The following is a 27,626-nucleotide window of genomic DNA, read 5'->3' on the forward strand; positions in this document are numbered from 1 at the left end:
AGCCAGGGGATCGATTGCCAAAGCCCCGTGAAAGTAAGGGGGGAGGGTACGAGTCCTGGTCAGGAGGCTGTATGCTGCCCCCATCTCCCTCTCCAGATTGGCTTAACCTGTTCTTTTCCACTATTCAAAGAATATAGCTAAATAGGCTGCATTAGGAGTCTCTTTTGTTATTTTAATTGCTTAATCAGAGCTGAAACCAGTTGTGGTTGGACTGTGTTTCTGCCCTGTCTGCTGAAAGCTAAAATCACTGAGAGCTGAAATCACTTGAGATGGGGCAGTGTTTCTGCCCAGTCTGCAAAAGAGCTGAAAATCACTGAGAGACTGATGTGCAGAGGTCACAGTAGAGAGGCAGGTGACTGACAGTCAGCTGGCAAATGAGTGACCAGCAGGGTGGCAGCGAAGAGGTGTGACAAGAGCAGTGAGCAGGTGGCCAGTGTGTGGCCAGCAGAGCAAGTAAGATGCCTCTTTACCATGCACCTAGGGTGGGAGGTGAACTCTGCAGATGTACCTCTGAACTCTGGGTCTGCACTGACCAAGGACAGCCACTGTGAGTGGGGTGCAGAGAAGGGTCAGGAATGTGAGTGACTTTTGGGTTGCTGGACTTAAGAACCTGAGGGAGGGAAAGGCACGGCCCAACCTACTTGGGGGGTGGGTCTTTTACTCATGGTTTATGTTTGTGAACCCTGTTTGCAGTGTTTTCCCAAGTGAATTCTGGGTTACTTTCCTCCTTTTATTAAGTTTCTTTTCTACACTCTGACTCAGTGCTTGCGAGTGGGGAAGTATTGCCTCTCTGAGGAACCTAGGAGTGGTGTGTAATTTTCCCAAGTTACTGTGTGGGGGAGGCAGGGGCTTGAGCTGGTTCTGTGTTGTAGCGATGGAAAGGAACCCTTAAATATTAAATCTGGCCTTGGTTGCTGCTGGCTCCACCTGGCAGAAGGGTTACATTGTACCACAGTTTTGTTACAATAGGGATAAATATTTACAACTGAGGATTTATACAGTTAAGAAACTGAAGTTCTCATCTCATCAATGCCCTAAACATGGTTCAGCTGGGCTGTATTCCAAATGAGAAAGTAAAATGTCTCTCTGACCTGTAAAATATTACTAGGAGAGTGCTCTGAAAAAAGTAGCCAGCCCCCATGACTGACATTTCGTATGAGTCATTAAGTCATGTTTATAACTTTTATTTCCAACAAAACAAAAGCCAATACTTGTTAATACACCCTGTTATTTGGCTTCAGATTTTATATTCTCCAAGAGGAGTGAAGTTTCACTTGACTGGCTTTGTGTGCTTAGACTATTTTGTGGATTCAGTAGGTGTTTTCTATGAAGTATCACATAAAAAGGCTTGGGGATGCATCCTCTAGACCAGTGGTCTCCAAACTTTTTTGATCGCGCACCCCATCAGTAAAAAAAAATTGAGCACGCATCCCCTGCCATGCCATGCACACACACAAAAAAGAAGCCGCTCGGACTCCCGCCTGACCTGCCAAAGCCAAAAAAAAAAAGCGCTCCTCCTGCCGTGCACCCCCAAGGATTCTCTTGCGCACCCCTCTTTGGAGACCACTGCTCGAGACCAAGAATTCCCATCTTATAGGCTGTGGACTAGTGGTGGCCTGGAGAGCACTTGCAGGTGGTACACAGAGAGCTGGCTCCAGTGCTTTCTTTGTAATGAAAGAAGTGCTGGGACTCAAGCAATTTTTCATTTCTTTCATAACTGATGCTGCAAGCCTAGAGGTGCTGGGGCTATGAACTCCCAAGCTTAGAGGTGCTGGGCTCAGCACCGGCAAGACCCGGCACAAATTAAGAACTGGTTGGCTGATCACAGGATGTTGTTTCTCCTCTTTGTTTCCAGCTTCTAAATTCCTGGAAAAGAAACTAGGAAAATACTTAATGTATTATTAATATTACTTCTCCATGTATGCAATTGCTGTAGCTGACACAAAACTGACAGGAGATCATGAACAGGGAGGGAAGTGGTCCACCCAGCCATCCCTCTATTAAGAGGGGATCCAGTCTATGAACACATTTAAAAAAAACACTGCTCTAAACTATTTGCTGTCATCCAAGTCAACCTTCATTGGCGAATCTCCGATGGATACTATTGTGAGAATTAAAATATAGTTATTTTTTAACAAGCTGGTTTTAATCAGCTGGACTAATTACCTGTGATAAAGTCAATTCATTGCCCCAGCTTTGCTCCCACTTCATTTGCGTTCATGAAATGCTATGCAGAGTTATAGTTTGCTGGCAACTATAAAGAGATGTATATAAGTTAATAAAGACATGTGCCTAATACCTACACTTATAGTAATTTCCTTAAAATGATAGTATCTATTTAAGCTCTTGCAGCTGCCTCTCCCACACAGCCTATCTCATGTTTAGTTCTAGAAATTGCTTGAACTGTGTTCATAGGGGACTGGTTGGAATTACACCATTTCTAAAACAGTCTCTCTCTTTTGGTGATCTTTTTCCGCTCTACTTTGGACGTCCCCTTTTTCTCCCTCCTCTGTCTTGCTTTTCACATCTTCATCATTCTGTTGCTTATCTCTTTTTTCTCTCTCTTGTTTTGATGGGTTCTTGTTTTGTTTTTGTTCCTGAAAGAGAAGTGAAAAATCATTACAAAAATATCTAATATAAAGAATGTTTCAATATCTTGAGTTTTGCAGTTATTCTAAAAGTGGTCCCTCAGCCATGCACTGCTCACAGGAAAGTGTGTGTGATAGAGCATTGGGTGGGGTGAGGGCTGAAATACTTCTCTGGAGAAAGGGAAGGGAACTCATCCTTTTGCCCCTTAGAATTTTTTTGGCTGTCGGGAATGGAGCAAGTTCCAATAAGGTATGCCAGTGGCTAAGTTGATTGAGAGAGCTTCGCAATGAAGGAATTTGCTGGAATCAGTAAAGATGACCCTGATATAGAAGGGGAGGAAAATTCTGTCTCCTGTTGGTGACATTGGTATGCTCCGCCAGAAAGAGTTGAGCAGTCAGAGAAGGGGGAGGAGAGAGGAGGAGCTGACCAAAACAAGTGTAACTTTTCATTTATTAAAGAAGGAGCTATACTCTGAAAAATATAGGTATTTCAAATTGGATACCCAAAATTAGTGGATACTTTTTACCTTAATCTCTATACCTTCATTCCTCATCTGTAAATTGGGGATAATAATACTCAGTCACTTAATGAGAATGTTACTAAGATAAATTAACATTTGTGAAACACTCCATGTCACTACTGTAGCGATGAGTGCAATAGAAAATCCCAAGTGAAAATTAATAACACTGGCTTTAAATCAGGGTTTGAATAGTGTGCAGTAAATAAGGCCTGGGGCCACACATTGAACAATGAAGATAAAATTCAATACTGAATTGTTGCTCATTTAGTAATCACCATCCATTCTGTGCACTGAATGAGGGAGTGGTCCTGTGGAAAAAATGTGTGATTATATAATTAAGACTACCGTAATGCACATGAACAAAAGGGATGAATTAAGGTTGTAGAGGCAACCTTAATTCTGGCTTTCCTAACTTTTGAATGCTTGACTACCTTAACAACCTTATTAATGTGCTTTTAACATAGTGTTTTGTGTGTACAGATGCTCCCCAACTTACGCAAGCGTTGTGCTGCATTCCAGAACGCCTTACGTAAGTCAAATTTTGCGTAAGTTGGGAACGTGTACCCAACAATTATGCTCACTCCCGCCCCCCCCCCCCCCAAAAAAAGCGTATGGAACTTTTTCCGTAAGTGCAGATTTGTGTAACCTGGGGAGTGTCCGTAATATATATTTACCATAGTTCAGGTTGCTTAACTCTTTCCATTGCAAGCCCTTCTTTTAATTGATTGTTACTTTGACAGACTTAAAAAGGTTTTGGGATGAAACTTTTCATGTTTGCTTTTTGCCTCAGGCTAAATATTTCTTGAAAGTTTCAGCAAAAATGGTACAGCTGTTTACAAGAATAGGTCTTGGGGGAAAAAAATCTTTTTCTCCATCAACCAATTTTCCAATTTTTTTCCTTTTAACCAATTTTTCCTCCTCTTTCTTTCAAGAGTTCTAATATTCCATAGGTGTGCAGCTGAGACTTGAAACTTGGCAGAAGGATGGTCCTGGGGCCAGAGATGTGCGTTTTGCTGTTCCAGGAAAATCCATCCAGATTTGGTTGATTTATTAATCTCTACAAATCTCCTTTTATACATGCTCCATAGTTATAAACCAAGCCTCAATGATGTTGAATGCAGAGACATAACTCTGTAGTACTTCTTGCTGCTGATTTACAGCTGTGCATTTTATCAAAGAAAATAAAATGCTGGTTACTTTGAACAGCAGATATTTTGGTGGAAGTCAACCATGATATATTTCTGTAACCTCAAAATCTTTCACTATTTAGTCCTTTTAAAAATTGTGTTGTAGCATTTGGGTATCTCTGTAGTGGGACTATTAAATTGCTGCCTTTTTCTACCTCAGAGGGTGTTGCATTTCAGTGGTGGACAAAGTGATTCCTAAATGCTGTAATTTCTATAGTCACTTAATGAAGTTTGAAGAGTCCTTTGGGGTCCATTTTGATGAATGATGCTGTATAAATGTAAGATCACTTATTCTGTAGCTGCCTGCCAGTTATAATGATGTGCTCTCTAGAACAAATATGCGGCAAAACACAAAATGGACAGGTCAAATCTGTAATAGTTAAGAAAAAACCCCAGAAATCCAGGTTACCTTTCGATTCTGCAATTTATACCACCCACGAGGATATCTTGCAATGCTGTCCATGTATTTTTCCGCCCTTTGCCAGTCTTCATGCCACCTCTGAACTTGATACTGAGGCTCACACTTTGTAATCCTATCCAGAATGGCCTGGTTCTCTTGATTCACTCTCAGTAGTTCCTTCTCTCGCTTTTCCCTGTTTAAACTAGAGGGGGAACACATACAAAGGAAAATCAAGCTTCTGCCCAGTTACAAATGTGCTTGAAGAATTTGTGGATCAAAGCTGGAACCTGAGAGAGAAATTCTCTGAAGCTGTTATACTTCTCCTAAGAGGAGTTTCTTCTCCTTATTAACAAACCCTCACAACTCAGCCCTTTGTCCTTCTGAAGGAGATACATTTTGTTTGAAGAAGTTTTACACTCTGCCTCTCAGATGAGACCTTCAAAATTGAGATTCTGTCTGCTCTCTGTATATACTAAAGATTCCTTGGCACTTTTTATAAGATCCCAGCCCTAAACTTATAACTTGTCCTAAAACCAATCCTCCAGCCCCAAACTATTTTTGTTACTATGTTGAGGGAGATAATAAACAATCATTGTAGGCATCTGGCATCAGTCCTCTGTTTCCAATTATTGAAGGAAAATGTCTCACCCAAATTTCAGATATAAACCAGATCAAGTGGTTGTGGGAGAAGGTGCAGAGAAGTGTCTGGTCAAAAGTTCTTCACAAATATTTCATGACTGGTTAGTGCCAGAGTTAAATGATATTTGGTTCTGTTCAATATCTTCATCAATGATTTAGATAATGGCATAGAGAGTACACTTATAAAGTTTGTGGATGATACCAAGCTGGGAGGGGTTGCAAGTGCTTTGGAGGATAGGATTAAAATTCAAAATGATCTGGACAAACTGGAGAAATGGTCTGAAGTAAATAGGATGAAATTCAATAAGGACAAATGCAAAGTACTCCATTTAGGAAGGAACAATCAGTTGCACACAAAAAATAGGAAATGACTGCCTAGGAAGGAGTACTACGGAAAGGAATCTGGGGGTCATAGTGGACCATGAGCTAAATATGAGTCAACAGTGTAACGCTGTCACAAAAAAAGCGAACATCATTTCAGGGATGTATTAGCAGGAGTATTGTAAGCAAGACATGAGAAGTAATTCTTCCACTCTACTCCACTCTGATTAGGCCTCATCTGGAGTATTGTATCCAGTTCTGGGCTCCACATTTCAGGAAGGATGTGGACAAATTGGAGAGAGTCCAGAGAAGAGCAACAAAAATTATTAAAGGTCTAGAAAACATGACCTGTTAGGGAAGTGTGACAGACCCAGACCAGTGGGGTACAGGAGTCTGGTAGAGGGCAAATATACTGGTCACTGGATGAGTAGTTTTCTGTTCCCTGAGTGACCAGAGAAGGGGCTGCACGAGAGTAATCAGGAATCTGCTAGAACCAGTTAAGGCAGGTAGGTTAATTAGGACACCTGGAGCCAATTAAGAAGAACTGCTAGAATCAATTAAGGCAGGCTAATCAGGGCACCTGGGTTTTAAAAGGAGCTCACTTCAGTTTGTAGTGTAAGAGTGTAAGGAGTTGGGAGTAAAAGGCACAAGGAGCTGAGAGTGAGAGGGTGTGCTGCTGGAGGACTGAGGAGCACAGGCGTTATCAGACATCAGGAGGAAGGTCCTGTGGTGAGAATAAGGAAGGTGTTTGGAGGAGGCCCTGGGGAAGTAGCCCAGGGAGTTGTAGCTGTCATGCAGCTGTTACAGGAGGCACTATAGACAGCTGCAGTCCACAGGGCCCTGGGCTGGAACCTGGAGTAGAGGGCGGGCCCGGGTTCCCCCCAAACCTCCCAATTGACCTGGACTGTGGGTTCTTCCAGAGGGGAAGGTCTCTGGGCTGTTCCCCAACCCACATGGTGAATCTCTGAGGCAAGAAAATCCACCAATAAGCGCAGGACCCACCAAGATAGAGGAGGAACTTTGTCGCACAAGATTCAAAAAAATTGGGTTTGTTTAGTCTGGAAAAGAGAAGACTGAGAGAACATAATAGTTTTCTAGTATGTAAAAGATTGTTACAAGGAGGAGGAAGAAAAATTGTTTTTCTTAACCTCTGAGGATAGGACAAGAAGCAATGGGCTTAAATTGCAGCAAGGGAGATTTAGGTTGGATATTAGGAAAAACTTCCTAACTGTCAGGGTGATTAAGCACTGGAATAAATTGCCTAGAGAGGTTGTGGAATATCCATCATTGGAGATCTTTAAGAGCAGGTTAGACAAACTCCTGTCAGCAATGGTCTAGGATCGGGATCGGCAACCTTTGGCACGTGGCCCGCCACGGTAAGCATTCTGGCTGGCCGGGATGGTTTGTTTACCTGCTGCGTCTGCAGGTTTGGCTGATCGCGGCTCCCACTGGCCGCGGTTTGCCACTCCAGTGGGGGCGGCGGGAAGCGGCGGCCAGCACATCCGTCAGCTCACGCCTCTTCCCTCCACCCCCATTGGCCTGGACCGGCGAACCGCGGCCAGCGGGAGCTGCGATTGGCCGAACCTGCGGACGCGGCCGGTAAACAAACCGGCCCGGCTCGCCAGGGTGCTTACCCTGGTGGGCTGCGTGCCAATGGTTGCTGATCTCTGGTCTAGATAATTAGTCTTGACACAAGTGCAGGGGACTGGACTAGATGACCTCCTGAAGTCCCCTCCATGTCAAGGGAGCTACAATGATATGTATGCTACACAGCAACAATATAGGTTAATCTTCAGTAAATGCTAGTGTGTGTGTGTAATATAATGCTCATGAGGATATGTACATCCATTAGCTCAGGTTCAACGGAATTTCAAATTATTCCTCATATTTTTAATTTCTCATGGGACCATGCTGAAGTCTGGAAACTCCCTGTTATATAGCAGTTGCTGTTCTGGACTCCACCTGAATTACCTGAACTACTGAACTGCACCCTTCTGTCTAGAGACACGTTGGAGCCTGATGAGCTATCATTCCCTCATCAACCAGTCTGTCTGTAAATGAATCATGAGGGTTAACAAATGACACTTGACTTGCACAAAACATTCCCATGGCAGATTCCAGTGTCCTCGCTTCACTTCTGAATTCTCTTCTTACTAGTGATCATGCATTGTTCTGCTATACTCTGTTGAGTATGCATTTCTCTTGGAATTAAAATGGTACAAACAGTTTCTCTCCTGTGAGAATTATCTGAGAGTGCTTACTCATTCTCCCTTGAGCAATGACTAAAGTCCTGATTTACTTACTCAATATGGTTACTGTACACTGTTCACTTTGTTGTTCTTATTTCATTTACATGCTTTGGACCTACGTCTTTCCAGTGATGTCTATGGGAATAAATGGCAAAGCAAGTGGCAGTACCTCAGTCAGCAAAAACAGATTAGTTGGGACATGACAATACGTTTGTTTCGTTTATTTCCTCTAAACTAGGTCAACAATCACTGTCTCTATCCCTCAGTTATTATACTGAAGAAATTAATCCAAAAACTGGTACCTGTTTTTCTACAGAGACTAGAAGGATGAACCTGGAGCTGGAATCCCCATAACAGGGCAGGAGAATGAATATCTAAAATATTAGCACTTCTGAGGCCTCCTTTAAATACATGTCCTTGCTGAGCAGATTATCCATTGCTATGTTTATCACTGTCACAGTAACGTGATAACCCTATACAAGTTCTACTGCTGATGTTACCTTTTGGCCTGATAGTAATTTTTGTTATCAATTCGCCCTTTCGTCCTCATGATGGAGGACATCTTCTCCAGCAGCAAATGATTGTCTCTTTCGATGACTGAAAGCCGTTCCTTCTCAAGCTTCATGCACAAAAGAGGCAGAGAAATATTTGTTATAGTCCAATCAAAACAGCAGCAGAATGCTGTGGATATTTTAACAAGAGGCTCTAACTCTGGTTCCACACACAGACTGAGACAAAAACTGGCAGTGTAAAAATTCACCTCCAGTGCAGAGGTCCTGCAGAAGAACCTCTTCACCACATAAGAGGCACATAAGTTAAGGTTTAAGTAGTATACAGTGCTTTTTTGGGGCCCTCAGCAGTAAGCACCACTTTCCCCTGATTTCAGTGGGCTTTGGATCAGGTCCAGGAACAGGCCATCCCTGTCCTTGGCCGGGTTACAATCTTATTTAAGATGGGAAGCAACAAGTGGGTTTAATAGGCAAATGGAAGGAGCTGCAGCAGGAGGATGAGGGTAACAGTGATAAAACATGTCGTTGCAGAGACTAGTTTTGTGCACACTTCGCTAGTTTTAAGTCATTTTTTTAAAATTAGTTTTAAGATCTAAACATGGAGTATATTAACAATATCAGTAAACCCAGTACAACATAGAGATTCATTTGTGTAATGTGAAAAGATACCATGGTGATGGGAGCAATGTAGGAACCTAAAAAGGAGAACAAGGTGGGATGGGAAGACCTTATACCTAGCCCAGAGCTAGCCAGACCTGTGAGAAATGTTTGTGAACAGATGCCCTTTGGTGAAATCTAATCCATTCCAAAAGCCCCTCCCCTCCCTAAGAAGTGCTCTTCAGAAGTTTGTTTCTGTGCCCCAAGGATGCCATGTCTAGCAGGGGTGGTTTGAAAGGAACCAGAGAAGCAGGGACTCTGTAAGAGGCAGAGCAATCATTCTACCATTACCTTAAGAACTAAACTTAAACAACTTGCTCCCAAGTGCCTCTCCTCCCCCAGGGTCATTGAAAAATGGTGCCTAATGCTTCACCTTCCCCCCCCCCCCCCCACCTCTTTTGCTATTTGTTTCTCTGAAGGCTTGCATGGCCTAAATAAGATAAATACGAAATATTACCACATGCTGCTTTGATAACCTTCAATAGCTAATGTTACTGTAGTGAACTACGGGGGGGGGGGCTCTTAGTGCATCTTTTTTTGTTTGCTTGGCTTTATAAGCAAAACAGGTCAGATGTAGCTCAAATTGTATTATGGATATACCTAAAATGGTGCTGTTAAGTAATCCCATCAGGCTCTAAAAACCCAGAGGGATATTGACTACAAAGGAGAAGAGAACCTGGTTACAGGAAGATAAACTTACTTGCAACATTAGAGACAGTCTCTCTGTATTTACATAGCACCTCTAAAAGCATCATGTTACATGGATGGGGAACTTAGTCCCACCCAAAAGTGTCAGGGTGCCAGTAGCATAAAGGGACATACCCAAGATTGGCAGCTTCAGATTCGACTTTTTTTTTTTTTTAATATGCATCGGCAAACTCCATATATTTTTTTCCAAAGGAAATTCTTCAGTGCTCTTTTACAGTAAAGAAAGGGGGAGGAGGAAGTGGCAACAACCAGCACAGATGCCAAATCCTACAATAGTGTATAAATGTGTATTCATAAGGGAGAAATTAATTGTTTTGATAGCAAAATAGTTTCAAGCTCTCTGGGGGTTGCTATAAAGTAGGATGAGATTATAAACATTTTAAAGAGGCCAAATCCTGAAGTCCTTCTCAGGCAACACTCTCTTTGTCTGAGGGAGACTGTATATAGCTGTCTTTTTTTTTTTTTAAAGTGGACAGAGACAATTATTCTAGGAGAATAGAGTTCATTTTTCCATTGTCATTTTCTTTCTTTATAAAGAAACACTTGCCTTTTTAATCATAGAGGGATAAAGATTTTGAATGAAAATTACTAATCAAAACTATCCCTTGTTACATTTCTTACATTTTGAGTATGCCAACATGTCATAAGATTCATAAGATTGCCCTGTGATAATGTTCAGGTTATTATTGTTTCAGTTACTGTAGGCTTTTTTGTTGTTTGTTTTCTTTCTTTTTTTTCTTTTTGGTGTGCAGGAATAGTTTTTAGGCAGGATCCTTGTGTTCTGGACCTGGCAATTAGAGAAAATTTGATGCATCAAGTCAGAGTTTATTTGATATGGGACTGGGAGGGCAATATCCACTGGCCCAGTTAGGCAGAGCATAGTATAGGAGTGAAGCTAAAAGTTAGACCATTTAATCTTCTTATACCCCTGTTGATCTGCCTGTCTTACTTACTTGGGGGTGGGGTGGGGAGAACACTATGGTGGGCATTGGCATATGCATTCCTGTTCAATGCTAATCTACTTAATTAAGTGATATAACCAAAAAAGATACCTTTAACTTCTTTAACTTCAAGTGAAGATGGCCATATGTTAGAGGAGTAGTGGTGTCCACTACAGGTTTGGCAGTCTGGATCTGCAGCAGAAAAAAATAATCATTATCCATTTTTGTTGAAAATCAAATCCTTACAAACTGTTATGGGAAATGTTTAAATTGTTTGCCCACCATATTGTTAGCACTAATGTCATATTTGACACACTCATAATGTCAGCAATGCCAAGCCTGCCTAGCAGAGATGCAAGTAGGGTGGTACCCTCCAGTACCTGCAAGAGATTTTTAGCAGATATGGGGTACTGGAAAGACATGGGGCTAGCCCCCTTCGGGGATGGGGGGGCTGCCCTCTGCTCCCCTCTGCTTCCTGCTCCTTAAAGGAGCAGAATGCGGATTCATTCTTTTATATGGCTTTAACAGCACAATACATATGCTAACAAACTTAAACAAAGGCTTTGTTTAAGTTTGTTAGCATATGTATTGTGCTGTTACATTGGTCAGGAGTCCTCAAGAGGGGAGGGGTGGGGGGGATGAAAGGTGTTTAAACAGTGTTTTTGATTCTGTTTCTTCCCATTGGTCTGAATTATCCATGACATCCATACTGCATCACATCAAGTCCAAATCATTAGAGGAATGCCTCTTCCTGCACTGACCAGAGGATGTTTGGATTCTGATGTCAGCCCACTTCTGCAGCCTGATGGGAATCAGGTGGTGTTCCAGTGTACACAGGATTCTTTTTTGCAGCCAAACTAGCTAAACTAACATGCATTTTGTTAACTGAAACTGGAGCAGCAAAACAAAGAAAACAAATGCCTCATTTTCCAGCTTTGTGGGTGAGAGAACTATAAGTGAAGATTATAATGCTGGACACTGACAACCTTAAACCAGCTGCCTCAGGAATCTGCCAAGAACTTTGCTGAAAATTTGTTCCTCATCTTAGCAATGGAGCTAAGACTTATCACACGTTTGCCCACCTTTATTTGAATGAAGCTCCTTCTGATCTGACAGCTCAGGCATTGTCTGTTTCATCCAGAACAATTTACAAACTTGGAACCTAATCCTGTAAACCCTTAATCATTTGATCAATCCCATTGAAGACAATGGGACTATTTGCATGACTATGGATCACTTTTTTGGGCTGGTAAAAGTTTCAGGAGTCTCCTCCTATAAAGGAAGTTGAATCCTCCATTGAAATGCAATGTTTGGGTACAATACCATAGAGCAGTTTAGGATACAGTTCTACTTAAAATTTGTCTTTTAATAAGTCATACATATGTTGAAATGGCTCCTCACCCAACTCCCATATTCCATATAAACAAACTGAATACTACATATATATTATTTTTTTTTGGCGGGGGGAGTGAGTAGTTAAGCATGTTGATGTTTGTATATACAAAGGGGGGTATCAGAGGGGACAGGGAGAGCGTGGGAGCCCTGGGCTGGGAGCGGGGTGGGGAGGAGTCAGATGGGGAGGTCACATACCCCTCTCCCTCCCATGAGTGCAGTATCCGCAAGAAATGATTTCTACTTGCACCACTGCTGCCCAGGGAGGTAGTGGGAAATGAAGATGATAGGGACAATTGTTTTCCATCTCCAATAAAACTCAAACCATTCCTCCCTGAGAAAAGAAAGAATACATACGGGTGCCAGGACGCTTATGCCTGCTTTACCCAGGAGTGCTGAAGTCTAGTCTGGCTCCAGGCACAGGTTCCCTAACATATGTCCCTGGAGCAATAGATACTTTGGGCTGTTGCAGGGATGCAGAATCACTGGAATGTAAGAATGACCTAGCTACTCCCTCCCCTGCCCCCAGTATATCTGGAAATGTCCCTGACTCAGGGCCTCCTGAGGAGGTGTGGATCTGGGTGTGGGGAACCATGCAACTCCTGCGGGGGGAGGGGAAGGGGAGTTCTTGTGTTCAGGGTATTTTTCATGACCTCACTGTTATAGCAATGCCTTCATATGTATCCTCCGATGCAAAACTACTGATATAATCACCGAATAGAGTTTGTATTGCACCAGATTCAGTGGCACAGTTAAAATCTTCCCCCAACACATCACATGAATATTCAGGTCAGGTCTGACAGGAAGATCACTGCAAATTGTAGGTCATATGAATAGCCGTGGGTCAAGGAGTCCCTGGAAGTAAAAACTGGGGAGGAGGGAAAGAGAGAGAGAGAGTGTGTGGAAGACACCACTCTGTGAGAATAGATTAATGAAATGCATGATTTTGTTAATAGTATGGGATAAACACTGCTCAGCTCATTAATACATTGTATATAATACAACAATAGAGTGTGTGTGTGTGTGTATATAATATGAATAATTATTTGAACTATGCCCTCTCTGATGGACTCTGCCTTTCAAGAGTTGCTTACCCATGTGATGTGTAAATAAGTGCAGAACATTTACACACTAAGCAAAAGGGGTTGTCAAGTAAGTGCAATTTATATGGTAACAGCATAGAAAACTACATTCCATAAAGCGTTGCCTGGAGTCCACATGTAGCCTTCCAAAGCTCCTAACGTAGCCTGGCACAGCACAAAGCTTTATGAGTCAGGGACCAAGCCTGAATCCCTGATGACTTCAGAATTGATGAAAACTTCTATAAACTATCAGGTCAATCTCAAGACTATATAACAAGGCAATAGTCATTCATTAGATTGATTGCAGTGATGTTTGGAGCTGCAATACTTGAGCTGAAATTACACTATTTATTTATTCAAGTTGCCTAAGTGCTGGTAATATGTTTGGCTTCCTTTTGTTGCAGTTTCTAATAGGAGACCTGATCCTGCAAGGTGCTGAGTGCCCTCAACTGTCATTGATTTCCATGGGAGAGGAGGGTACTTAGCATAACAGGTTACTCAGTTAACAGGCAGTTTATTATTGGCTAGCAGGGCAAATTTTTTTGTCAAAACAATTTTCCATCAAAAATGCCATTTCAACTAAACCATTTTTTGTGTGTGAAATAATATAATTTTAATATCATCCTGTTTTTATGGATTTTGGAATAGAAAGTTTTTTGATTTTTTTCATTTTGAAATAACTTTGTTTCAACATTTATATTTTATTTTACATAAAAAAATTAAATTGAAAAATGGTCAAAATGGAAATAAACTGAAAATATTTCATCAAAATAAAATGTTTTGATTGATCCAAAATGACTATTTTTAAAATTTAATTTTGCCACAAATTTAGAAATTTTGGCTTTCCATCATGATTTGGGACTTTTTTTTTTTTTTTTTAAATCCTAAAATGTTTCACGGGACAGAAAAAAAATCTGATGAGCTCTAGTTTTAAGGTTTGAATTCCTTGAGATGAATATGAAGTGTCCTACTTTCTAAGGGGTAGCTGTATGTCCACAATGGATGTAGACTGTCAGCCCTCCAGCATCAGACCACTCTTAAATAGCCCTAGTCATATTCAATGGCATGGAATGCTGGAGGTTAATTTAAACTAAAAGGAACTTTTTAAAACTTCTGATCTTGCCATTTTGGTTAGAGACAAAATGCTGGATTTGATATTATATTTCATCTTTAAATTCGCCCCACTCATCAGTCAAACCAGTGGAACAGAACATGGAAAGAAGAGTGTATTTTATATGGTAACAGCATATAAAACTGACAATATCTGTAAATAATGAAGAAATATTTCCTTACAGTAAGGTCAATGACACTGTGATATCTTCTTAAGGAAGCAATGCAATTGAATCCTTGTCACAGGAGTTTTTCAGACTTAGACTATACAAAGCACTGAGGAAAGGCCTGAGAGGAATAATCCTACATTGCCACTGAGATGGACTGGATGATTGACCAGATCTTTTCCATCTTTAAATTAGCAACCCGCATACAATGCACGCTATTATTAAAAAACTTCTCTTTATATGGTAGGTCAACCCTGATCTCTAAGGAATACTTTCACACTAATGTTATAGAATACATACGCATTTTCATTAACAAATTTGACTTGCCTATTTACTCACTGAAATAAATTTACTCACTGTACTACAGGGTTGTACCTACCCTTTTCTTGTGCTCTTCATAGTTTGCTTTGTCCCATTTTTGCTGAAGATATTTGTTGCCACATGGTAAAATTGACTGGTAGGCTCTATGCATCTTAAACAACATAAAGCATCTCTATAACTGACGTTCTTCTAAAGAATGAGTGATATCACTCTGAGCCTTCTTAAACATAGCCCTGGAGACTGGGTATGTTTGCAGCAGGTCATGTGGTGGTTGTCATGGTATCACTGCTAAGAAAAAATTGAATAGCCAGTGGTAGCATTTTAAACAATATGTTTAGAGCATAATAAACAAGAGCTGAACATCTTAGCAAAGGATTCCAAAGGGTATCATCTCAATATATTAAATAGCTTAGCAATTATACTTCACTGGTCATGCTTAGCTCTGCAGTGATTAAGGAAAGACAGTGTCTCAATATGATATTATTAATACTTTTATGTAGCACCACAGATGTAGAAGTCTATATAACAGATAACATTTGTCAAGCTTACAGTTTAAAGGCATGTGTCACCACAATACAAAGCAAACACATAGTGTGGGGTGTAGGCTTTTTAGAGCTGCATTAGCGTGTTAAAATATACTTCAATACTAACATGCTTGCTTTGATTTGATAATAGCCCAATAACCTTGGTTTGTCGTAATATCATCTGATCACTGGTGAACTGGAGGAAGCTCGCAGGAGTTTGCACAAGCCAGTTGTTAATAGATCTGTGTCTTGTTTAACTTGACCATTTACCATTTAACATGGCTTTTATATTTTGATTAATTTTGTTTTAGATCAGAAGGGAGGGGTGGGAGGTTTCTCCTTTAGAAAAAGCTATATGAAATGATGCCTCAACAAACAGAAACAGTAGTAAAAATAGAACCTTTGCACATACTAATTTTGATCTGTGAAGCAGACATTTTCCATTCTCTCACGAACAGTTAAGGGAATTGAGAAGTATGAGTTTGGCCACTGGAGAGTGCCAATCATTTTTGATTAATATAACAAATATCTGGAGAATATCTGTCTGTAAAATTAATAAAGAATACAAAAGCTGTAAAGTTCAAATAAAGCCTTTCACTTAGTTCAAGATAAGGTCTACATATATGTACTAATTCATGAAAATCAGACATTACAATATTGTTGTTGTTTTTTCTTGAACAATCAGCATTGCTTAAATATTTTTAGTGAGGCCCTGATTTGCTCTGTGGAATTGTGGCCTTAATGTGTTTTGCATAATCATTTTAAGTGCTGGGAATGTAATAATCTATTAGGGCCTGATCCAAAGTCCATTAAAATCAATGGGAGGCTTTCCACTGAGTTCAGTGAACTTTAGATCAGGCCCTGGGGAAATGAGGAAAAATGGATTGTGGAAACATGGCAGATCCAGAATTGGCCCATATTCTCTGCTCCACCTGAGTTTATGTTTTGGGAAGTAAGGGAGGAGGAGGAGAAGTGACCGTAAGTCATCTCTGTGGCCGTTTCCTACATTGCTGTGGCCATCCAGGATGCTGATCCAATCTTGTGTAAAAAAGTAGAGAAGGTTCAAGGCTTCTCACTTTTAATGACCAGCTACCTGTGGTCCCAAGGCACTGTTCCAGCAGCTGCAGATTGCTGAAGCATAGACATTCCCTAGCCACACACCCTTTCCAAGACACACCTTCTGCACTGAGGGCTAGGAGGAGCGTAATTTAGGCAACACTACTGGTGGCCATATACTCCCAGCTGGGAGTATCTTCCACTTGTTAACGCATGACATTTTTATTAAGTAACTAGAATGATATAAAATTAACACGGCACACATTAAATGGATGAAAAACTGAGTGATAGGTCTCAAAAAGTAATTGTAAATGCAGAATCATCATGAAGCAGTGTGTTTCCAGTAGGGTCCCTAAGGGACAGGTTTTGGGCCCTATGCTATTTAACACTTATCAGTGACTTGGAGGAAAAAATAAAATCATCACAATTAAAGTTTACAGATAACCCAAAAATTGGGGAAGCATTCAGTAATAAAGAGGACAGGGCACTGATACGGAGCAGTCTGGATTGTTTGGTAAACTGGGTAAAAGCATTTTAATACAGCTAAATGTAAATATATAAACCTAGGAAGAAAGAATGTAGGCCTTTCTTACAGGATGGGAGATTCTATCCTTGGAAGAGCGACTCTGAAAAAGATGGGGGGGAAGGGGATGGATAATCACCTGAACATGAGCACCTAGTGTGACACTCTGACCAAAAGAGCAAATGCAATCCTGGAATGCATAAACAGGGGAATCTCAAGTAGGAATAGAGAGGTTATTTTACCTCTATATTGGACACTTCTGAATCACTTTTGGAATATTGTGTCCCACTCTGGTGCCCACAATTCAAAAGGATGTTGATGTTGATAACCTTGTTTTTGAGAAGAGCCATAAGAATGATTAAAGGATTAGAAAACATGCCTTATAGTGATAGACTCAAAGAGCTCAAACTATTTAGCTTAACAAAGAGAAGGTTAAGGGCTGACTTGATTATAGTCTGTAAATATCTATACGGGGAACAAATATTTAATAATGGGCTGTTCAATCTAGCAGGGAAAAGTACAACATGATCCAATAACTGGAAGTTGAAGCAAGACAAATTCAGACTGGAAATAAGGTATAAATTTTTAACAGTAAGGGTAATTAACCATTGGCACAATTTACCAAGGTTCATGGTGGATTCTCCATCAGTTAACATTTTTAAATCAAGATTGGATTTCTTTCTAAAATATATGCTCTAGGAATTATTTTGGGGCAGTTCTATGGCCTGTTATCTAGTCCAGTGTTTCTCAAATGAGGCCACCGGGGCTGCATGCAGCCACCAGGGGTTTTTCTTGCGGCCACAGCCTCCTGGGCGGTGATGGGAGGGTGGGGGGCAAAATAGCGGCCCCTCCCCTCTCTGTTGCTCCAGGATGCACCACCTTGGTTTTGATTGCTGGGGCCACCAGCAGGGGTTGGGCCCTGCCCCCCTCTGAAGGCTGCTGGGGCACAACGCTGGAGGAGCAGGCGGCCGGTGAGATCCTCAGGGGTGGCAGGGCTCAGGTTTTGGGCTTCAGCCCTGGGGTAGTGGGATGGCAGGCTCTGGCCGTGGGGCTTCAGGCTCCAGCCCCCTCACTGCCTCCTCTGCCCCTCACCAATCCCCTTCCGAATTGCCCCTGGCCCCCACTGCCTCCCCCATCCAGGGCTTAATTTCTCCCCAGGCTTGCCAGGGCTAAGTAAAGTGATACTTGTATATTTGTTAATATCACTTTTCACAACAGACTTACTATCTGTCAATACATAAATTATACTGATTTGAACATGTATATGTGCATATTTATTTGTTTTTCCTAAAGTTAATTTTTCGTCAAACACTTAATTATCAGAGCGGTCACCAGCAAGAGTTGAAGGCCACACTCTGAAGCCACCAAAAAAATTGTCCTGAGAACCCCTTTTAGTCTGGCCTGACCCACAATGGCCCCTTGTGGCCTTGGAATCTATGAATCACTGGTCATTTAAGCTGGCTTTAAGGTTGATTTGTGCCATTGTGGAGGGCAGAAAGTATCTTTAACAGACCAGAATATCTGGCCTACTATCTCTGCAATGTAACACAGATATTTACAATACATTAGGCCAGTAGGTTACACAATGTTTGTATAGCAGCTATGGGAACTTCCACATGCAACACTATGCACATAAGGACTTACCTGTCATTCCTTAATTGCAAGAGATACATACTGAGGAATAATAATTAAAAACAAAATTAAATATAACATGAAGATTGGAAGATTTGCACAAAGTTTATTCCCTAGTTCATAGCATGCTCCAGGTGCATACAAACTTCCATGCAACTCAAATAGAATTTTCTATATGCTTGTTTTCTTCAGTATAAAAGTAAGATGATGAATGTGAACCTACCTACATTTTAGTTCTACATTGCTCCATGAATAGAGCATCTGTTAAAGGCTCAAACTTGAAATGTGCTGAGTGCTGCTTCTGAGGGGCTGAACACTCTAAACAGTTATTGATTTACAGTTTTTGTCTTATTTTCAGTTTGGACCTGATTTCTGAGCAGGGCTGCCCTTTTAATGATAGACTCAAAGAGATGCTTCTTTAATCCATGGGCCCCATGAAAAGAAATAATCAGAACTAACTTTTAGCTAGAAAAAGTAGTTTGTTTCCCACCCATTGTTTAAGTAATTGTGGGTGAAAGAAAAGCACTATGAAAAGTATATGGGATATACTTTGTTTTTGTATTTAAAGAAAATCTTTTAAAGAACCTTTTGGAAAATCAAAGCTCCCACCAACCTGCAGTAAAAAGGCAGAGTTGACAAATATTTGGCGGTAGTGTGCTATGGTTTACCAGTAAGGCCTTGTCTACACTCGGAATTTTCCCCCATTCCAGCCACTAACATGTCGGCAGAAGTACAAAATGTAAGACAAAAAAAGCTGTGATTTTCATTGGTGGAGCTGAAATCATGTTAAGCTTTACCAGTGCAAACTTCAGCTTACTTGTCTTTGTGTGTGGGTTGCACTGATGCAGCTACACTGATGGCCAGAACAGGGACAGATTGTCAATGTAGGGAAGGCGTAAGTTGCAGGAAGAGACATGATCGCTACCGAAAAGCAGCACAGGGCAGAAAATTTCCAAAGGCCTGAAGTGTAGCTGGATCTGATTTCATGCAAGAACAGAAAAGTATGCTGGAGCTACAAAAGCTTGTATCTAAAAACAAAACCCAGACAGGCTTGTATAGATGTGTGTACAATGATACATACATGTGTGCACAGAAGTGGGCTGAGGTTAATATTCATTTTAAAAACTCTAATGCTGCATTTGAAGCACTTTGCAATAATGAAGCAATTTAATGCAATAGGATGTGCATTCCTTGCCTGTCGATGCACACCCCAGGCATAGTATTTTCTACCACTCAGAAAGCATGGGAATGTATAGCTGAATATTGTTTACTGCTAATTTAATATGGCTCCATATGTTAAAAACAGTTTGCGGTCTTATTACACAACACCATTCTAATACAAAACTATGTAATAGTTTAGAAAGATGTTGAAAAAGTGTAGAGGAGAAAATGAGGATTTTACTTTGTTACTTTTATCTAATTTTATTAGTTCCCTACACCCATCAATCTCCTTCATAATTCCTTTCTACTCCATCCCATGAAATTGATGACCTTTCAGCAGCAATTTGTGGTCTGGCATCACCTTCCAACTCTCACTGTTTATCTAAAAAAAATAAATGAGGAATGTCAAAGAGAGACACTGCATTTTCCTAAATACAGATATCAGAATATGAACTTTTTGGCACACTGAGATCAGCTGCATGAGTGTGTTCGACATGGATATGAGATTAGCAAACAGAAGCATCTCTAAAGCGATGTTACTTATTTGTATTTGTGCACTCTACAATAAGTATCCATCCAGTTCTCTAGGCACCCTTGATCATTTTAAAAATACTCCAGTAAACAAACAGACCTATCCATTACTCTGGATCAAATCCAATAATCCAGCAACAGCATAAATCCAGCAAGCCCCTACTAACTGTCCCCTCCAGAGTCTCAGTTCATCGCTACCCAACACCCACTTCCTCATGGGCAAGAGAAAAAAAGGTGGGTTTTGCAATACTTCCTGAAGTGCTTCCTGAAGACATACAAACTCAGGCTGTTCAGGACCTACAGAGGAAGCCAGTTCCAAAGTTCTGGGCCCACTGGCAGCCACCCCCTTTTTCTCATACCAAGTAGGCCTCAGCTTAACTCACTGACTGTAATTGTGGCAGGGTGTCAGAATGAGAGGGATAGGTAGGTCCCAGACCATTTGGGTTTTTTATAGGTGAAAACCCACCTTTAAAAATCAATCTGGAAACCAACAGGCAGCCAGTGCAGATTGCAGAGCAAGGGTTTAATGTGAAAAGAAACGCTGCATAGCAAGTGGGCTGCTGAATTCTGCATGAGTGAGTTAGGCACCCAAGTTTGAACATTTTTCACAAAATCTTTAGATTCTGTCTTTCCTTGACTACTGAGTGGTAACTAAGATTTTCCCATTTTATATATATAATATATTTTTTGACAGTGTAGCGGGACACATAGTTGTAACTGACACAGTTGTGAGGGAGCTGCCTATCTAGTATTTCTCTGTTATTTCTCAAGTGTCTATCACCAAAAATATTCAAGTGCTGACATAGTATTGGCTGCAATAAATTGGGTTTAAAAAAGGTATCTTCTTTTCTGATTGGCTGCAATACCATAGAATGATTCTGCACTACACTCTGTATGTCAATGTCTGGTTGTTAAACATTTTCTATGATGGGTTTAATAAGAATGTGTGTAAATCCCCTCATGTGCAAATAACATTTATTAAGTGGGTGTGAGATAAACTACAGCATATTTTGCTCCATTACATTTGTGCTTATTTGACCAGAGACCAAACTTCTGTCTTTGGAACTAAGTTGAGATATCACAACTATTTCCAGCAGGTGGCAGATGATAATCATGCTTGTAATGAAATCTGGGTACAAATTGTGTGTTTTCCAGATTGTTTATTTAGAAACTTATTTAAATGTACACATTATATAGCATATTATAAATTGTGTTATCATTAGTGATAAAATAAGATTGCATAATTGGCACAGATTAGTAATTACCAGTGCTAATATGTAATTAAATACTTAGGAATCAAGTGTAGGATGAAATTTAAAAGCCAAAGCTAAATTGAAAAAAGTCTCATGGATCAAAGAAACTGCTGATATTCCAAAAATCTCCAAATAACCATCTGGCTAATTGTGCTTCCTAGTATAATGGTGTCTTTGCACATGTGCTATGATTGAAGATCATTTCATTGCACAGCAGTGTCTGAAAAATAAGCAATATGGGCTCTGACTTAAATAATTAAATGTTAAAAAATATGGGGCCAGATTCTATCACATTTACTTTTGTTGAGTAGTACCTTACTCCATGAGTTGTCCCACTGACTTCAGTGGTACTACTGTCAGAGAAAGGTATTTTTCAATATGAATAAGAATGACAGAATCTGGCCCATGAAGCCCAGATTAACAGTCCTTTCTGAGAGCCACGTTGTGATCTCTTTACCCTCATTAGTGAGCAGTTACTCACATGAGTAACCGTAGGGAATTCGGTGGCAAATTACTCACCAAGGAGAGTAATGGGTTCCCAACCTAACCCTCAGACATTGATTTCAGTGGGGTTTTTGGTCAGGTGAAAGTCTGCAGGGTCTGTCCCATAGAAAATTCATGATAGCATGAAAGGTTCCATAAAATATTTATTGTCACATGTGTGGGATGGCTGTGTTACTCATAGTGGTGGAGTTATGAATGAGTTATGCAGGCCTTCCCAATTAAGTCAATATAAACTTTATACCATCCATCACTTATTTTGTTTATGCCATGAAGTTAGGAAGTGATTTTGAGACAGTGGGGGGTTTTGTCTTATGGGTGTTTGGGGGGAGCCTTTGAGATTGTGCTCTCTGGTTTGTGCAGTCTTCCCCTGCACTCTGCTCAGTGAGTTTCCACTGTGTTTAGGGTTCCTCCCTTTCCCTGTTGCTATTGTGTGGCAGGAGTTACACCGTGTGTGCTCTCTACTATCTCCAGAAATGGTACTCCAGCTATATGAGAGGAGGGTGAAGGCCTGTGATGTCAAAGTAGCACCAGCTAAGAATGAATGGGCAGACTGCAGCTGAATTAGTGACATGCAAGCTGTAGGATATGAAGACCATTTAGATAATGGTTGCTTATATATGTCATTTGTGAAATACAAGTAATTTTATGATGGTTTTCATGACCACCTATTTATTATAAATAGTAATATCCTGTATTAAAGAACAATATGAATGGCACTAGGAATTTCAGCTTTCTCCAATTTTTTTCTATGGTTATGCCTAATTATACCCATTACTCAAAAGGCTAATGAGGGAGAGACTGGGATGGATATAGCAGTATATACTTATTATGCTATAGTAAAATTCACTGTTTTTCATATTGTACATGGTTATTGGTGCTATTATCTCCAGTAAGATCATAGTATAATTATAGTAAGTATAATCTTTCTTTGGAAAGACAGAGAGGTTTGTTCCTTAATGGGAGAGCAAAGGTTATTGACATCTGTGCAGATATGAGCCAGGAGACAATACTTTACCAGTTTAACTAGTAAGTGTTTAGTGAAGGTGCACTTCATCTAGAACTAAGCCCTGTAACACACAGCAAAGTAGTTAAGACCAGTTACCATAGCTTACTTAAGTATTAGATTTTAACTTGGAAATTATATTTAGAAGTTAGCTGAGGAAGCCTATTCTTCCTGTGCCAAGAGCCATCTAATACCCTTCTGTCTCCCAGGCTTCCAACTGCAGTGCAGTTTTCAACTGTTCTTTCCTCTCTTCTGATCCATCTATCTGATCTGGCCTATCTGTGCATTTCTATCATGCTCATCACAAGGATATCTAGTCTTCTCCCATTAAATCTTGTCATTTTTTCTTTATTATCGCCAAAAGCTGCCCTTTCCTCATTGTCATTATTGGTAAATCCCTTGTCCATGCCTTGGTCACCTCTCACCTTGATTACTTTAACTCTCCTTTCGGACCTTGCCTCTTCTCAATGGTCAATGTGTTCAAAATGCTCTAACTGTACAATCTCTCTCTCTCTCTCTCTCTGAATCCATTAACTCATCTCTTATAATATCACATTCAAGCTCCTAACTTTCAGCATTGTACATAATCTCATCCCTATCCCCATCTTTAATTTCTTCCATCACGTACCAACACACACTGGCTCCCTATGCTTCTTCCAGTGCTCCTCCTTACTGCTCCCTTTGTTTTGGCTTTGCACCTTTTTGCCATACTGTCCCCTAAACCTGTACCCCCCAATCCTTTTTCCCTCATCCTTCAAATCCGTCCATAAAACCTACATCCTGCCAGGAATACGTCAGTCTCGCCCATCACCAATAACCTCTCCTTGTTCTCTCTTCCATTAACTGTTGTCTTGTGTTTGTCTTGTCTTTCAAGACAAATCACATTAACACAGTCCTCTTCAAACAGGACTAAGTTAACATGAACTAGGTACCTTTTCGTTCGCAACCGCAGAATCCACACAAGGGAGTTACAGCACCACTAACTAACGCTAATGCACACTGCACTTCACACCACCATAGTCCACATTGTGGGGCCATGTAGACAAACATTAAGATAGTACATTCTTTGATGTAAGAAATATGTTTTACTGTTTATGAAGCACCGGGCAAATTAAAAATACCATATAAATGATTCTCAATGGATAGTGATAAACCCTGGATAACATGATTCATCCATGCAGTCTGCTATCCTGCCTCTAGGTGTGGTAGGCAACTGATGCTTTTCTAAGGAAAGCAACCCCCAGTTGCTGCAATTGTGGGCATTGGAATCACACAAGTTGGAGTCCCTCCAGGAAAAACATAAGGGAGCTGCTGTCAGAGTTTTCTTCAGGAGGGTTGCCAGCTTTTAAATTCACTCCCCCCTTTTGGTCTAAAATAGTCCAAATAATTGACCTTTTTAGGCATGCTGCAAAATCCATCTATTTTCCCAGCCATTTAGAGAGGGGGTGGGATGAAGTTTGGAGGTGCTTAATTACTGTCTGCAATGTAGGGATCTCATTTTCTGGGTTTGTTGGTGGGATGAACAGTCCATTTTTATATTCTTGTGGACACTAACTATGTAAAAACACTCAGCACTCAGGATGAGCATCTTTATGCATTCTGTATGAATGAATGACTTCAATTCACAATGTGTGTAGCCAATTGTGTGAAACTGCACATGGAGATTAGGTGTGGGAATTGGAGACTCTTTCCTGACCCCTACAGCTGATGAGTTTATGGCCTGAAGCATAAGATTTGACTACTCCTATTATCTTAGCTTGCAAATTAGAGCTACAGATGTTATTAGTGCTCATAAAATTATCCAGCTCATTTTAAAATCATTCCACATTTGACTCAATTATCAATCCAGGCACTGATTTCCAATTAAAGTATTATTTCCTTATATTTGTTCCAAATCTATTGCCCTCTTAATATCATTGAGTGTCCCCTTTGTTCTCATATTACGGGACAGGATACGTAGGAGGCACTGAGCAATATTCACTACATGCTTCATCATGTCAGCTACCTCAGTCAGGTTCTCTCTAGGACTTCTTCTTTCCAAGCAAGCTTTTACAATCTCCCATCATATGTGCATCCCACATATAATTCTCTATCTTCATTGCCCTGCACAACAACTTTTCAATTTCTGCTCTGTCTTTTTTAAAGGCAGACAACTGTAGCTGAACACATTACAAAAGAAACTTGTGGACTATCTGTCATTTGAGATTACATGATGTGGGGCATTGTTTTATTTGTATTTTAATGTAAACAAGCACCGTTTGTTTTTTCCCCTCAATTGTAGACATCTATTCTTTAATGAATTGTCAGTTTTTTACCACCTTGAACAATATATTCCAAAGGCTCTGATCCTGCAAAGCATTTATGCATGTGCTTAATTTTACTGTGAATAGTCCCAGTGAAGTCAGCAGGGCAAATTAAAGTTAAGCATATGCATAAGTGCTTGCAGAATTGGGGTCTAAGTCTCTTCTTCAGAAGATCCTGCAAGTTCAGATCCCATCAGTCAAGTCATTACTTTACACTCTTCCAACAATATCTGTCATTATATTGCTGTGATGGTTCTCAGGGCACCCAGGACTGTGAGCCACCTTGTTACTGCCTGCCTCCAGTGAGAAGGAGTCTTACCAGTGGTAACTGGGTGTTAGGCTGGTGTATTAGGAAGCTTTCAGCCACTGTCCTCCAGGCCAGTGGTTCTCAAAGCTGGTCTGCCGCTTGTTCAGGGAAAGCCCCTGGCAGGCCGGGCCGGTTTGTTTACGTGCTGCGTCTGCAGGTTCGGCCGATCACGGCTCCCACTGGTCGCGGTTCACAGCTCCAGGCCAATGGAGGCTGTGGGAAGCGGTGCGGACTGAGGGATGTGCTGGCCGCCTGGCAAGTTAACAAGTGGTGCACCCTGTCCCTGAGTCGGTGCACTCCTGAAGGATTCCCCTGTGATATCCAGCCTCTGATGCTGATTGTTTATGGAAATCCCAGGTCCTCTGTTCAGCAAAGGAGCAGTGCACCCCCGTTTACCAGCTTATCCTTAAACCACCACTCCTGTGGAACACAGAACTTGTAATAAAAGATTTATTTCAGGAAGAATAGAGATGCCACTAGGAACAAGAGAGAGTGATGGAAACAAATGGTTACAATACAAAACAAAATAATAAAATGCAAACTAGGGCCTACACTTATTAATAAAGTAGGTTTTCCCTCCAAAGTTCAGCCTGTTGCAGAGTTTGCTGGCTTCACAGGAATCAGGGTTCAATCTTTCATTTAAAAACACCCCTGCCCAACAAAATGTCTCCTCAGTGAATGGATACAGAATGCCTTTCCCCATTCTGTGTTATACTGAAACAGTTGTTTGACTTCATTCATAAACAGAGTGATCCCCTGTTGTAATGTTCCTTTTTTTTACCTCCAAGTGGGTTGTTTGTTTGCATTAGTCTTTGATGCTTTTCCATTGACTGTTCTGTGATGGGGCAAAGGTAGACAATTGAGCCTTGCATTACATCACTGGCTAACCAGGGAGGGGCGGCAACTCTCTCCGTCATGAATAGGCCATCAGTGAGTAATATCACACCCTGGTGACTCCTTTTAACCTTAAGACTATAAGGGCATAAACTTCAAGTTACTTTATCCCTTAAATATTATCTGTATGCACATCATACCATGGTTATGGACATCATTAAGTTGCAAGCTTTCAATAGAGACCTTACATGTTACAGGGTATTTGTATTTGATGTAACAAGTTTGTCAGGTCTGAGATGAGAGCTGTTTGCAAAGAACAGATGACTCTTTTCCAAGGGATCCATGTGGTCAATTGTCTAATCCTTTGATGAAGTGAGTCTCAATGGCAAAGAGCTGCAGAGTCACTGCATCAGGAAATGGAGTTAGAGAGAGTGTCAAAGTAGCATCCTTATATTGTATTGCACTTTTGTGTCATATTTTGTTGCTATAACCCAATTCAATTGTATGTTGATGCAATGTTAAAAGGCAAACATTGCAATGCAGCATCAATAATAATATTTAAGCAAAACTTTTCAAACCTAGGTGCCTAATGGTAGGTTCCTAAATCTCTTTAAGCCTTGACCTTTAGACTGTAAGCACTTTTCATGTTCAAAGCACTTTACAGACATCTACTTAGCCTTCACAAACTACCTCTCAGGTAGATACATATTACTTCCATTTTACAGATGAGGAGCGAGGCAGAGAAGTTAAACAAATTGTTCAAGGCCTCAGAACAAGTTTGTGAAACGTGGGAGTAAAACTCAGAAGTTCCTATTCCCAGTTATATTTTCAAGTTACTTGACCATGCCTCTCTCAAGATACCACACTATAATAATGATTTCCCTTAATAGTCTGTGAGAGATTTATCTAATCAACACTTTTTTGACAACTCCTAATATATTATTACTATGTCATTTTACTTCTTTATTGACTTTTCCAAAGAACAATGTAACGTAGAAAGACACAACTTCCATAGCAGAAGACACATTGGTTGCCACTGTCAATTTATACACTTAACCAAGTGATGTACTATTTTATATTTAATTCTTTTTTTTTATTATTATTATTATTGTGTAAAATGAAGTGACTTGGTAGGAACTTCTCTTTTACTAGTGATGAGAAGGATCTACAAAAATATTCAGGATGAGTAAATATATAATAGCA

At 40.5% G+C, this 27,626-nt stretch overlaps 2 protein-coding genes across 3 annotated transcripts in view; one reads left to right on the forward strand and one right to left on the reverse strand.

The window, feature by feature from the left end:
* RASA3 (RAS p21 protein activator 3) overlaps positions 1-27,626 on the forward strand; it is a 270,976-nt gene that overhangs the window by 26,599 nt on the left and 216,751 nt on the right. The window lies entirely within an intron of this gene.
* On the reverse strand, positions 1,169-15,080 carry CFAP97D2 (CFAP97 domain containing 2). 2 transcript variants are annotated; one of them, XM_024110840.3, is made up of 6 exons: positions 14,851-15,056; positions 12,827-12,980; positions 10,832-10,912; positions 8,406-8,524; positions 4,706-4,898; positions 1,169-2,597 (listed from the first exon to the last, which is right to left on the reverse strand). In XM_024110840.3, the coding sequence occupies exons 2-6, from the start codon at positions 12,884-12,886 to the stop codon at positions 2,430-2,432; spliced, it is 621 nt and encodes a 206-aa protein (XP_023966608.1). In that variant the 5' UTR covers positions 12,887-12,980; positions 14,851-15,056; the 3' UTR covers positions 1,169-2,429. The 2 variants fall into 2 exon arrangements, with proteins under 2 accessions (XP_023966608.1, XP_008172529.1); XM_008174307.4 differs by lacking the exon at positions 12,827-12,980 and having other exon boundaries at positions 14,851-15,080.

Source organism: Chrysemys picta, chromosome 1 (assembly GCF_011386835.1).
Source record: "Chrysemys picta bellii isolate R12L10 chromosome 1, ASM1138683v2, whole genome shotgun sequence".
Lineage (NCBI taxonomy): Eukaryota > Metazoa > Chordata > Testudines > Emydidae > Chrysemys > Chrysemys picta.